The sequence below is a fragment of the Archocentrus centrarchus genome, chromosome 5 (assembly GCF_007364275.1).
Source record: "Archocentrus centrarchus isolate MPI-CPG fArcCen1 chromosome 5, fArcCen1, whole genome shotgun sequence".
Taxonomy (NCBI): domain Eukaryota; kingdom Metazoa; phylum Chordata; class Actinopteri; order Cichliformes; family Cichlidae; genus Archocentrus; species Archocentrus centrarchus.
The window spans coordinates 2078296-2093146 of record NC_044350.1 but is presented as its reverse complement, the minus strand read 5'-3'; the positions used below and the strand labels follow the sequence as shown (position 1 = coordinate 2093146).

Sequence of the window (14851 nt, the reverse complement as noted above, 5' to 3'; positions counted from 1 at the left end):
CGGATGCTGTCTCCATGGATGTCATGGAGATGCTTCATATGACTTGGACTCCATCTACTGGTGTAAATGAGTACTGTACGTACTGGGGCATGGCTGCATGGAAAAAGATGGAGACCAACCAAAAAATAATTTGCAACATATTTGGCCCCTTGAGAAATGGTGAGAGAGGACAGTGTATACAGTTTAAGGGTTAAATATAGAAACATGATCTAAACAAAAAAATCTCAAGCACTGATAATATTACTATGAAAGTGATCAAATTTCTCTAAACAACTCCAAATATTCAGAGTCTGTCCCAACTACATTCTGTAGCCTGGGTATGTTAATTCAGTGGCACAATGATCAGTTATATTTGGCTTATATAGGTTTTCCCAGTACTTGGATGTGTATGTCCGTAATATTATTATTATTCATTGGTGATTATGCACAGTTGAAAGATGATAGCCTAGACACATTTTGAGTGCAAGTTAAAGGGCACGTCCTGGTCACACATGACTGGGAAAAAGTAAGTGATCATCTGTGATAATGATTTCTCTATAAGGTACTTGGAGTCGGGTGTTCAAGATAAGGAAATAAGATTGGAAGTGTTGCTTGTAGAGGTGCATACTCATGAAAGAAATGAAAAAGATCTCTACTACTCTACAACTTCCTAAAATCTTGTTCATGTGTACAATGAAAGAAAAACAATAAGAATGTTGTTAATGGAAGGACACTCATGAAGGAAGTCACTGCTCTAAAACAAACGTGGATTTTTCACAACATTTCTGTGACAAAAGATGAACTTTTTGGTATGTGTGGAGGAAAACAGGCTCTGCTGCTACAAGACATGTTGGCTTCAAGTTGTTGATGCTAAACGAGGTGTTACAAGCAAGCAGCACACTGCAGGGCTGCAAAATGAAGCCAACACTGACGTGTCAAAAACTAGTTCCTGTAATGGTCTCTTGAGGCTGGATCCAAACAGCAAATAAATCTCCAAAGATATGCACTAATAAAGAGCATTAAAAAGCACGTTCACAGCATGGTACAACAAGGGCATTGCTGAGCGGGTGCCAACGCTCGGCTGTTTTAGATTTGTAACAGTGGAAGGGGGAGGGGTGTGTCAAACTGTAAAGTCTGTGAATAAGTGTGTGAAGTTTGATGGGTCTAGCTTGAACAGAATGCATTTATGGTGTGAGTTTGAATATCCTAGGTCATAACATTCTGGACTTACAGCCAACATTAAAGTTTGTGTGGAACTTGACCTCTAACCTTTACCTTCAGTTCAAGGTTGCCGAGATTCAAAGTCGTCTGAGACATTTAGCAGATGCATCTATGGTGTGAATCTGAACAATCTAGGTCACATTGTTCTCGAATTATGGGCAGCATTAAAGTTTTTGTGGAACAGACGCCGACACCAAAGCTACGACTTTTTCTTCTAAACAGTCGAGCTAAAAATAAATGCAATCTGTGGATAATTTCACCCTGACAAATTTTGTTCTTCTAAAGAAAGACTGTCTGGCTTGAACAATGCCTGCAACACAATTTTCAAAGGGACTTAGAAGACTGTACAGAGCAAAGTTTGTTTTTTTTTGTATAACTCATCTGGATACAGGAAAGGCTGAAAGTTAGGCATGTGGCTGCATAATTCACAGATGTACCTAGACAGGAAGCTGTAACTGCACATTTACCTCACTGAACTGGACTACTACTTTTTGTTTGTGCTGTTGGTGCATTAGAGTATTTTTGAGCAATTTTATTGGAATTATGTGACCAGTAATATAACCTGCTTTGTGGAGTTTCAGTTTTTGGTGAGTGACATTTATCTGTTCCAGCGGCAGTTTGCAGATGTGTCTTTGTGTGTGCTACAGTTTATGGATGTAGCTTCCCAACCAGGCTTGCTAGTGAGGTTAATAACTTATTCCACCCTCTCATTCAAATATAGTCACTTCTGTCTCCAAAACACAACATGGCAACTGCCAGATGCTAATGGTGAGACTTTATAACCAATAGGTGACATCTTGATGGACACGCCTGTTATGATTAAGGATTACCAAATTCTAATTCAAAACGCACACTTCCAATCTCATCTCAGTATTTGAAACACCTGACTCAGTAAGCTTGTGTTTGTAACTATAACTTAGATCAATATCAGAACATTTTCTAAAGACTCAATCCTGGTCTTTCCATAGGGTTCACAAACCTTTTCCTGAAAGTGTCAGTGGATTAACATTCATCTCTGGGGTGTTTAAGCCCACTTCAATGTTGTCTGATGACAGGGGAAAAATAAAGGTTATCCAAATCTTCAAGAATTGCTTGTAGTTTAACTGGGTTAATTAGAGTTCATAGATAAACATAGTTAAGTGCTGGCAGCACAGCAATATATAACAGTACAGTTATATATTGCTTTCTATTCATATTGGCTAAATTGAACATTTCAAAAGTGAACAGTATAGGACTTAGCACAAAACCCTGTGTGACTCCATGACTAACTTTGCTGTTTGTGTGCTATCAGCACTTTCTCCATTACACTCACACACTGCTGCTTTGACGTCAGTCTATATTATGTTTCTCAGATTTGCTTTCTTTAAAAAAAAAATTTTTTTTTTTAATCTCCTGCCATTGACTGTTCATATCTGTGATTTGTCACATGGTCCAAACTCCGCCTCTTTAATGTGAATATGCTCATAGCTGAATTATGAAACCCTGGGTTTGACAACTGTGTTTGACAGCATACTTTTGTGTGACAGCTTAGCAACACTGTTGAGGTCAGTGCAAGTAATGCCAGACAAAGAGAGACATCCTGGGAATGTTGAATTTTCTAGTTACTACAGGGCTTCAGTCAGTGCTGTAAAGATGGCATCAGTGCCAAATGCAGCTCCAAGACCTCGTAAGATCATGTAGACAAGTCTGAGACTACAAGCTGACGGTAAGCTTCACCAGTGCTCTCGAGGTCGCAGGTTGTGCAAAGACACTTTATTCCCTTGATGACTCTGTTCCACACACACTGTTCTGATTGTGCTTTGAGTCTTTAATTCATCTGTATTTGGCTCTGCCATTCTGTAAACCCGTAGCTAATAAATAAACTGAAATCATTATAAGAAGGTAGTTACTCATGTATACAAATGCATGTACAGGCATGTTTTCAACATGGAATTACTGCTGCAATAGAAAAATAAATCTAACAAAACAAAAAAAGTGAAAAGATCAACAAATAAAGCAGGTAACCTGCCTGTGGAGGCGTGCACAGCGTGAGGCATGAGTCCATAAGGCAACTGGAGCAAAGACAGCGCACTGTGTGTGTGCGCATGAGAGTGGCAATGTGGCACTGTGGAACAGACATCATTACTGCTGACACCCTCAGAGGATGGAGCACCCTCTGAGGCTCCGACATAACAGTGCTCTCAGCTTTGATTTGGTACAAACCGGACTTAAAATAATACGACAATATTCTGAACAAAGAATCTTCCTTTCTTTTTCTCAAGGTGCATTATCTGCTGAGCCATGTCTACCCCCTCCACAAACTACACGTAGCCCATGTCCAAAAAAAGGCCTTCAAGGTTGAGGCAACTGCTTGATGAAATCTGTCATCTCAGGGGATGTTTGTTGACATAAACTGTGGATGGTAGCCAAATGCTGGTAGACGCCTGACCCCGCTGCAGTATGGGTGGTCACTCCAAGTCCTGGAGGTTGATTGTGCTTCCTGTGAACTGGGAGTTGTCGGAGCCATTGTCGTCCTCTGTAATCACTGAAGACTCCTGCAGAGAAAAGCCTCACAGCTCAGTTCTCTCACATGGAAGCAATCAAAACGAATCGAGCAGAAACCACCACACTGTCACTCAGCAGATGGAAAAGTGATAGCTCCCCTCAGCTTAGTCATTAGTGAGCAGCGCTCTTCATTTACTAAACTCTCAAACAAACATCACTAACGAGGAACAGTTATTTTCTTGATATACTTGAAATAAAAATCAATGACTAGAGATTAGTGTGCAAAGTCTCTGCTTTTAGACTGATGGAAACTTCAGTCACGTTGGGAGCTCCTGACACACCTCGACCATGTTGGGGGTTAAAACTGAACAGATCCACAACACAAACTAAATCATCCCATTTCATACTTGGGTGAAAAATATTTTGTTACATGAAGTTTTGAATCAGAAGAAATGGGCATCTCTCTGACCCGGTTACTCTGTGGATGTTTTTGTGATCACCTGGCCCTCTCCATCTGGTCTTACAAGCTTTTAACTCTTGTTATCAATCCTCTGAGCTCTGCTGTTTGCCCGCATCCTTTAGAGTACGTGGTGTTTGTTATTCAGTCGTGAAAAGAGTTTTCTTCCCATGTACATGGCTTTCCATTTATCACGACTCTCAGCTTCTCTGTCCACCAGCTAGGCTGCCATTTATTATGCATTTCTGTGAACACCTGCTTTTACAAATCACTTTATAAAACCAACAAAAATCTGAGATTTTTACCATTGTGTAACATTTTTACAGTCTCACTTGTGTGGTCTCCGCTTTCCTTATATCGACTCCACTCAGGTGATATAAATTTTTAATCAATATCAATTCAAAGAGATTTAGATTAAAACAATATTGTAATACTGATATAATCTGATGCTGCATTACTTAAAGCATTTATTCAGTAAAGTTGTGCCAGCTCTCCCCAGCTCGCAGTCCCCCTCAGCACTTCAAGCTCACTCTTAAGGTGTCTGCTGCAGGTAACTCTAGGTAACTAGATCAGAACGTCATGCAACCCCAGTGAAAAGAAATGTAACCATACCATACTTTAAAATAGCCGAGAGAAAGATGGGAAATGGTTTTTCTAAGTTAGAGGAGCTCCTAACAGAAACCATCCAATTTTAAATATGACCGATGAAAATACATTTTTTTTTTCATTTTATATTGATCCGTTTAATCGAATAAAAGTGCTTGTGACATCTCACGTGTTAAACTCAAAGGAGCTACCTGTCCTGTTATAAACTCTTTCAATTTGGGCACAATGTTTAAAGGTCTATATTTCCCACACAATTCTACCTACAGTGATGCAAAGACAAAGAACAGATTTAATAACAAATAGTTAAATCACAGATACTGTCTAATGTCTCCTTAAAGACAGAAAAGAGTAGCAACAGAAATCTCACCTGTAAAATATTGACAGGCAGGTCAACAGTGAGCTGAGAGTGGGAGCTGGAGGGCTGAGAGCTCAACTGGAAGGCCAGGTCTCCATCACTGGCTGGGTCATCCTGCATGTTCACACATTGATTAGACTCCCCTTCAACAACAGCTGTGCATTAAGCAGTTCAATCCACTCTGTACTTAAGCTATTAGAATCTCTCACAGAAATTCATGAGCAGATAAGCGAGAGAAAGAGAGGGGAGCCAAAGCATCACGCATCAGTTTTGCAAACATAAATAAAAGCTTTTGATTTTGGAAGAGTAAAATGCCTCCAAACAGCTGACGTTTTGCTGTTAACTTCCTCCATGCTATATTAGCCCTCGCCGTGTAACCATCGAACATCACAGAACGGATCTTTCACAGATTGGTACGATCCTGCTTTTCGACTCAGGTTCGGGTCAATATCCAATCAAAATATTGATGCATCCCTAGTCACTACTGCATAACTGCACTCATCTGCTTTAATTTACACCTTGCTTGTTTACAGTATCCCATCACACAGAGGTGTAGAGGACTGACACCTCAGAACCAACTGTTAACTGGTATTGCTTAGTTCCCAAATAGCATCTCATTTGTTTCCAAAAGCTCAAAGTTTTAGAATCTGAGCCATTTAATGATATACATGGAAATCTGACCTGCAGCAGGTGGATCTGGACATATTGGGCCCCAGTGATGGGGTCACGCAGGGTCAGGCCCCCATTGGCTACTGCAGCTCCATCACTGTAACGAGCCCCAGAGGGAGCTAGTGGCACTGGTGCTGTGGCAGCTTTTGCTCCTTTAACTTTTCTCTGACTTGAGCTTGAAGTCCCTGGACAAGGCAAAAAGAAGTCTGTAATGAGTCACACAGTGACTGCAGCTTTAGTTATCATGAAACCAAAGAATTAAACGGTGAACGTGTGCTACCTGAAGAGGCTGACGGGCCTCTCTGCTTCTTCTTCTTAGCCAGCTGGATGGCTCTGTAGTCGGTCCTAGCTGAGCCTCCACTCTCCTGTCATGGAAAAATAGGAGCACATTAGGTTTGTAACTAAATTTATCATCCGGTAACCTGTTCATGTCTTTCTCTATTGTTTGGATTAATAAATGTTAGCCAACAGTAAAGAATATTTATAATACAATTCCAAAAATATTCATTCAAAGCTAGAAAGACCAAAAAAAAAAAAAAAGATCTGAGAATCTGAGAAGCACTATATTTTTTCATTTTTAGATGAAAGAAAAAAAAACCCAAACAGACTGAAACTGATTAACAAAAACCTTTAAGACATCTGCTGAACTAGTGTTAATGCTGTGAACCATGCATTCTCTCTTCTTCAGTCATCTTCTTCATTAAATTGAGACTTTTATGTCTGTTACAGAAATGTTAGCAAGGTCTTTACCCATACAAGTACCCTGTGAGATAGAAAAGTTTGCAGGTCTGAAAGCTGCACATTTTCTGTCTCAGCTGCTGCGAATTATTTATATTTTCTGTGAGTACGTCTGCTCACCAGGAAGCTGCTTGGCGACACAGAACTGAGTTCCGGCTCTTTCTGTGGGCTGAAGCTGCTGCTGTGACCAGGAAAAACAAACTGAGTGAGCACTTTTCCTCCCTCCTGGGGTCCCAGCACCTCCACACAACCCAGCAGAGGTCCCGCACCTCCTTGGCCACCCACCTCCACCACCTTAGAGGGTGAGGCCAGCAGCTCGGCAACAGGGGCTACACCCAGGGAGGCTGTGGCCTCCACGCTCAGAGAGTTGGATGAACTGAGTGGGTGCTGCAGAGTGGGGTCCACAGAGGCACCAGCACCCTGCATGGTGAGAGAAGTGAGGGTTCCCAGGGCCTCTGGGGTAACCGTCTGCACATCATCCAGGTTAAGGGTGCCTTGTGGAGGCAGGACATCACCCGCTGTTCCCTCCAGGTTGTGGTGGGGGCCCATGTCAGTATTGGCTGCCAGTATAAGAGGGTCCACAGCCTTGGCCAATGTGGTGTTACTGCTGGTAACAAGAGTAGTCCCCACTGAAGAGGGGTCAATGGTCAGGATGCCAGAGCTGACCAAGGAGAGGTCCATTGTGAATGGGCCATTAGAGGTGCCCCCACCAACTGGAATTCCCACTCCAATACCTGCAGTGGGTGCAGTTCCTCCAGGCACAGAAGAGAACAGAGAGCTAAGGTCCAAGTTGGTCAGCTGGTCGCCCCCGGCAATACCGGACCCCACAACTGTGGGAGGTGTGGAACTGATGAGCTCGTTGCTGGGAGTCAAAGTTGGTGTTGTCTCCATTTGGCTAAGCACATCTGGGATGGAGAAGGGGGAAAACTTTGATTAAAAGGACAGTCAACATTTTCCTAGAAACAAAAGCAAGTGCAATAAATGACACTAAAACTGCTACATACAAGGAAGAAGAAGCAGCTTTCATTCATCCTTCAAACTAAAAGCATGAAAAAGTTGTTTGTTTTAGCAAACATGACAATTCCAGTAAAGTTTATTCCTACAAGATTTGTGCTCACATCAAGATGGCTGGGTGACTCACATTTACCCACACTGGAATGTTGAGCAGTACTGGAGAACTTTAAGTCCTCCCTATATAATTTTTCAGTCATGATCCAGCAGAGGTGGTTACTAACCAGGACTGAGGTGGTGGTGTTTGAGCATGTGACTCTTAAGGCTGCTGCGGGAGGAGAAATGCTTGGAGCAGTTGGCCACAGGACAGCGAGTCCTCAGGGTGCTGGCATCCTGCTTATGCTTCTTGGAGTGGATGTAGAGGCTGCTACGTGCTGAGAATTTGGCATTACAACCTGAAGAACACACAAGAGGCAAATGCCATTTAAGTAAAGAGCTGCTCAGAACATGTTACTGATGTCAGTCTCAATGAAACACTGAAGTAAATATTTCAGGGAGAAAAAAAATCAGCCTCAGGGAAACTTATGATATATTTTGCTGTGATTCCTGAATCAACTGTTTGTACCTTCTGCATGGCACTGAAAGGGCTTAGTGCCCAGATGGGTAATACTGTGTCCCTTGAGGTGTTCGGCCCGGGTGAAGGACTTCCCACAACCGTCCTCTGTACAGACAAAGCGTCGATCATCGTCGTGTTTCCTTATATGCACATAAATACACACAAACCCATGTAAAAACAAAGTAAGAAAGGTCATATTAAAAAAACAGAATTTCATTTAGATTCTGTTACATCAAATGGAAGCTAAACTTAACAAGCACCCAAAGCCTTGCTTTGCCAAGCTACACCAGTAAAACACAACTGCAGTGACAAGCTGAAGTTCAGTAAAACAAAGACAGGTATAAAACAGCAATCTTAGTTCACATCTCACTTCATGCAGTGGCAAAACATTCCCATTTGGGACAGCACAGAAGATTGCACACACACTGTGTTGTTACTGGAATGCTGCCTGAAAGCCTCAATTATGACATTTTGCTAAGATTATTTAGGGTATTTTGAGACAAAAGTAGCATATGATGGAAAGATCTGACAGCTTAATGCACACTGACTGGGTAGCAACTTGTCAATCAAAAGGTCCTAAAAGCATAACATTACTTTACTCTATATTGCTTTACATATATCCATAATTTACTACATGAGAGTCATACTCTACTAAAGACTTGACGCTCGCTGGCCTTTACAAAAGAACACTTCATATTTTCATAACCAAGTACATTCAACTTTTATAGTCTAAACCAACCAAACTAACAAAACTAAAACTTAGCTTATAACAAGCTCTGTTCATATACCACAATGTGAACAGTCAGTATTTTTTTTACCTTTATTATATGTTATCACACAGTAACTGTTGTGTCTCCTGTATGTCATACCAATATCGAAGCATAAATTAATAAGCACTCACCGCTTATGTCGGAGCAACTTTGACATGCTCGTGAAAGACCAGCCGCAGCCCTCTGAGTCACAGACAAATGGCCTTTCACCTGGAAAAAGGAAATTCCCATTTGGTCCAAAACTGTGACCAACATAAAGCAGGTACACTACACCTATCACTGCAAGGGGCCTCACCTCAGACATTTGAGGTCGTCTTTCAAAGTTTAATGTTCATAAAAAAAGAACAATTATTGACCCTTTTCAGTAATTTACACCTTTAGATTTTCTCTATAACTGTACCAGGTTTATGGATCACTAACTCACTGTCACATCTCAGAAGGAAGTTCTTCCTGCTGCATTAGTGTTAGCATTCTGAGAAACAGTGGCAGCTATTGTGTTCTGCTTTGTGGCACGGCAGCTGTTTCAGTCCTGATCGATTGTTGCATCTCTATCAAATTGTTTTACACTGCAATCACTGCAATAACCCCTCACATCTCCAGCTCACTGCTTTAATGTCCATAGTGTCTATTATGAATATATATAACATTATGACCACTGACCGGTGAAGTGGATTATATTGATTATCTCTTCAGCATGGCACCTGTTAAGTGTTTGGGATATATTAGGGAGCAAAAGAACATTTTGTCCTCTAAGCTGATGTGTTAGAAGCAGGAAAAATGGCCAAGTGTAAAGATTTGAGGGAGTTTGAGATGGGACAAATTGTGATGACTAGACGACAAAACTGCAGGCCATTTGGATGTAAATGGCCAGGTGCATGTCTGTCATTTACCTGGGGGATACCTGTCACCAGGATGCACTACGGGAAGAAGGAATGCTGGTTGAGGCAGCATGATGCTTTGGGTAACGTTCTGCTGGGAAACCTTGGATCCTGCCATCCGTGTGGATGTTACTTTGACATGTAGCACCTACCTAAGCATTGTTTCACACTATGTACTCCCTTTCACGGGAACTATCCTCACTGTGGGATCTTTCATCAGGAAAATGCTGCCTGACACAAAGCAAAAATAGCTCAGGAGTAGGTCAAAGAGCATAACAATAAGTTTGAGGTGTTGACTTGGCCTCAAAATTCCCCAGATCTTGATCCAGTCAAAGCATCCGTGAGAAGTGCTGGACAAACAAGTCCAATCCATGGAAGTCCCACCTCACAACATCCAGGACTTAAAGGATCTGTTGCTAACATCTTGGTACAGATACCACAGCACACCTTCAGGGGTCTAGTGGAGTCCACACCTCGATGAGTCAGGGCAGCAAAAAGGGGGACCAACACAATATTAGGCAGGTGGTCATAATGTTATGTTGATCGGTCTATTTCAGGGTTGTTTTGTTGACATTTTCTGTGTTTTAGAGCGCACTGGATATAAATTTGTTTGTCTAGACTTTGTGGCCATACATAAATTTGACAAGCCTTTGAGGTATCTAGCTTTCTCTGCTATCATTCTGTTTGAAGGCTGTTATTACCCTGGATTGCTTTAGAAATGTGCAAAGTAACAAAGATAATTGACATTGGTGTCAGAGCCATCTTCTCTGCCCTTTCTTTATAGGAAGTGTCAGATGGTGAAATGAACAGAGGACAGGGATGTTGTAATAGACAAGTTGCGGGTTCTAGTACAGAAAGGAGTGTTTTTATTTATTGGTAGCACAGCTAGCAATAACTTCAGCATTTCCCCGTCTCAAAAGTAGTCTGAAACATTAAGCTTCCACCACTTAAAAAAACTGTGGGGCGCATCAGACACGTGAAGTGTCACATCAAAATGCTTGAAACAAATATATGTGCTGTCACACCTTTAGTGTTAACGTAACTGCAACGTGCCGTTCTTATTTTTGTTTTTCTACCAATACATTCTGTATCACTACATCATATACACCAAATGAACAACTGTCCTCTGTACAGACAAAGCGTCGATCAAATATAATATTTACTGTAAATAAGCCAGAGTTATGTTAGTAGGCTACATGCTGCCTTTAAAAGAATTGACCACAGACAGCAACAACAGGCCCAGCTGTGGTACGAGTTACATCGTTATCACTGACCTTTGAATATACTCTAAACTTACCAGTGTGACTTCTCATGTGGATCTTGAGGCGACAGGCCTTGTCGTATGTCTTGTCACAGCCTGGGTAGGTGCACATGAAGTGGCCTGTTTCTCTGAAGTGAGTGCGATTGTGGGAGAACAGAGCACTGAAGGTGATGAAGGTTTTTTCACAGCCTGCACAGGACAAAACAAAACAAAACAAAAAACAAAAACGTAGGCCAACAGCAGTATTGTAAAGGCATATATTGTCCTGGGTAAATATCCTAAAAAGCGATATATATATATTATGCTTTTAATTATTTTCTGTTAAATATAAACCGTTATAATTAAGTACACTTATATTAAACATGATCAAAGTCTGAACGGTAAATAGAAGGTAACAAAAGACAAAAACCCAATCAGAAGAGCTTCTTTAATGTGAGGGGTGTGGGAGTTAAAACAGCTTGTTGAACTGAAGCATGCATCAAGATAAATTTCAATTATTTTGAATTGTGAGGCTTGCAAAGCTATTCAAGCAGAGAACAAGAAGAAAAATATGGGGCTGGACTTAAGGAAATGCTCTCTGCAATTTGAAACAGGTCAAACCTTGTGGCAATCCGATTCATACCAAATGCAGTAATTGTGAGGTTGCAAAGTGCCCATAAGCTAATTCCAAGTGTGTAACGAAATGGTAGAAATTCCAAAATGTTAAAAGCACAAAATTTAAATATGTGTTACCTGGGAATTCACATTTGTGGGGCCTCTGTGGCTCAAAGTGGACCCTCTGGTGATTGGTGAGCCGGGTAGCACTGCGAAACCTCTCGCTGCAGACCTCACAGACAAAGGCGTTATCCTGCTCGTGGACTTTGACGTGAGCCTTGAGGTTATAGACGGTGGTAAAACGCCGCCCACACCCTTCAAACTGGCATGTATGTGGCCGCTGCTTATTGTGTGACTGGAGATGCCGCTTTAGTTTGTAGGAGGTGGCAAATGCCCAGCCACAGCCCTCCACAGTGCACTGATATGGTCGTGGGTCCTCCGCGTGGTTCAGGAGGTGAACCTTGAGTTTCTGCCTTGTGTCAAATGTGGAGGAGCAGCCTGGTTCTGGGCAGCCAAAGGTGGACACGGTGTCTTTCTTGGACTTGATTATTGGTACAGAGTGGCAGTCCTCATTGCCACAGCCTGTCACAGTGGCTTCGGGGGGTGGAGGGCCCAGATCAGCTTCTGTGACTGCACACAGCGACCCTGCCTCCTGCTTGACAATGGCACAGGAGTCCAGTGAAGTACCTAGCTCTGACAGGGAGCTGTCATCCACCAGAGCCAGCTCAGAGTCACTGACAGACAAACCAGGCGTGGGCTCTTCCTGCTGGCTGGAGCTGGCTACTGCCAGCGTGCTAATTTTCCCGATGGATTTAGTACCACTGTCATAGTTGAGGAGGACAATATCCTCATGATCTTTCATTCCCAAGTGCTCCTTTAAGCTAACCATATCATCCTCCTTGTGCACGTAGCCCTCTGGCGGGGCAGCAAGAGTTAGTACCCCGTTTTCAATGGTCACTATGATACTTTGGTTGTTTATTGTGATAGTTCCGGAAAAGGTTTCGCTAGCAGGCGGACTCGTGGAGGCCGTGACCGGGTTTGCACCGCCCTGCGGCCCCGCTGAATCTGTAATAAAGTCCGATGTGTCCATGGCTTCCACGATCCCCGCCGTCCCTGAGATCAAGGCACTGCTATCGTCAACGCGAGGTTGCGACGAGAGCTCCCTGACCAATTTACTGTCGCTGCTTTCGGTACATATTTGGCCACAAATCTTATCGCCATATTTGTTAGTCAAAACAACGTCTTCGATTGTGTGGTGGTACGCAGCCTGTTTAACATTAACCACCGTGGAATTATCGTTCAGTAAATTAAAAACATGCTCAGTTTTCAAAACTTGTGCATCAAGGCAGTTCAAGCTGTCATTAGATTCACAGAGAATAACGTTACTGCTGTTTCCAGCCTCCATGGAGCCACAGTGGCTTGCTTTGGAACAGTCTTGCTTTTTACCTTTCATTTGATCGCTGTCTTCAGAAACATCCGGCTGATGTTTGCTTGTCTCGCTGCTGCCATCCTCTTGAACGACATTAAAAAGAACATAAAATTCTTGGGCGGTTTGTTCCGGCCTGTTTGTCGTGCTGGAGTTCCCCGGGGCTGTAATGCTATGGCTGGCTACTGAAGGCTGTTTGCAGGAACCGTCCTCACGCTGCTGCCGTAAAACTGGAAACGTTGGCTGCCGCTGCGGTATCGGTTCCTCTTCCCCTTCAAACAGAGGCAGCGCCATTTGCATTACAACATCCCCGCTATCTAATCCGTACTTCCAGGCTGTCTTGACAAATTCTTGTGAACCAAGTAGGGCATTGAGGTCATTTTCCTTCTCCGGGTTCACGTTATGAAGTCCGACACCCGGTCTGTTACCCGGTAAATCGCTTTTAAGAGTTGTTTGCGGTGTGCTGACAGGCGAACAAGCCACCTCGCTACCATTTTCCGCCAGTAGGCGAAACGGTGATGTTCTCGGCCTAGTGTTGTTGTTGTTGTCGCTGTGTAGCTCAAGCGACTCCAACAGTCCTTCCGCTTCATTTTCGGTGGAAATAAAATGAGGTATTGACCCTGCTGCTGATCGATGTGGAGACGAAATGCTTCTGTGTAGGGCGCCATGTTGAGACTGAATGTTTTGGGCATCAGAAAGCCCCTGGATTTCCATCTTGGTATCCCTGTAGCAGCGACACGGAAAAGGCCCGCCCTACTAAGTGGATATGATCCATGGAGCCACTACGCGATTTCCAGCGGGCCGAGTGTTACGTTCAGGGCCGGCATTGAAATTTCAGCGTTAGGGGTGGAGGGACCGACATGCTGCGTAGTCGGGTGCTTGTTAGGAATTACCAAAGCTTTGTGAAGGTTGGCAGAACAACTTTTCAGTTTTCTCCACCCAAGCCTTACATTTAGGAAAACTAATAAAGCCACAGCTGAGGGCTAAACTGACAGTCTACTATCAATGCAGGGATAAGCAAATGTCTCAGCTGGCAGGTCCAGTAAAAGTAATTTTTGGAGTCACGAGGAGTACCTGAAGGCAGCAGGAGAATCCCATAGTGAAATTGTGGATATTCTAGAAGTGGATACTTGTGCGGATTCTTGTCAATGACAGCAGCGTTTATTGATACATTTAAGAGAACCAATCTGCAGGTTTTTTTTTTTTTTTTTTTTTTGTTTGTTTTTTTAATTGAAAGGCGAAACCAAAACTCTTGAGAAATTACCCTTTCCAGTTTGGTACAGTTTTTAGTTGATGTTTCTTCCACTAAGTGGCAGTGTAGTGCTATAAAACAGGATATTTTTCTTCTAAAGAAACATTACAGATATTCCGCTACATTTTTAAACCTTTATCTGATGAACACGATTTCCTAAGAGTTTATACACCACTTAAAAGTCACTGTATTAAAACCAATAGATTTTTAAAAAATGTATTAATGAATTTTTTGGACACAGGTATTACCATGTATTACAGAACATAGAGAATGTGCAATAAATCACTGTATGGAAAAATCGCCACACTTAAGTAATATGTTAAAAAGGTTGAATTTGAATTCACAAGGTAGATTTTATGCATATTCATTCTAATATGAATTAGTTAATGTGTTTTAAAGTGTAACTTAACATCTGATCAAGGGGCAGTAGTTGACAGTTATCGATTTGGCTAATAATGTTCATATTCCCTTATAAAAAATGAAACAAAATACAAATAAAAATGCCAAGTTTAATCTCTGATAACTTCTTCTTTCATCTGATCCTTTTATGGGTCGCCACAGCGGGTCATCTGTCTCCATCTCACCTTATCCCCA

The 14851-nt window shown here is 42.3% G+C and overlaps 1 protein-coding gene across 1 annotated transcript; it reads right to left on the bottom strand.

Moving 5' to 3' along the window:
* Window positions 1-2648: 2648 nt before the first annotated feature.
* LOC115780500 (zinc finger protein ZXDC) lies at window positions 2649-13753 on the bottom strand. Its single transcript, XM_030729720.1, has 10 exons — window positions 11718-13753; window positions 11022-11174; window positions 8978-9056; window positions 8086-8216; window positions 7745-7915; window positions 6630-7414; window positions 6052-6136; window positions 5784-5956; window positions 5115-5216; window positions 2649-3734 (listed from the first exon to the last, which is right to left on the bottom strand). The coding sequence occupies exons 1-10, from the start codon at window positions 13717-13719 to the stop codon at window positions 3648-3650; spliced, it is 3768 nt and encodes a 1255-aa protein (XP_030585580.1). The 5' UTR covers window positions 13720-13753; the 3' UTR covers window positions 2649-3647.
* Between the last annotated feature and the right edge of the window lie 1098 nt (window positions 13754-14851).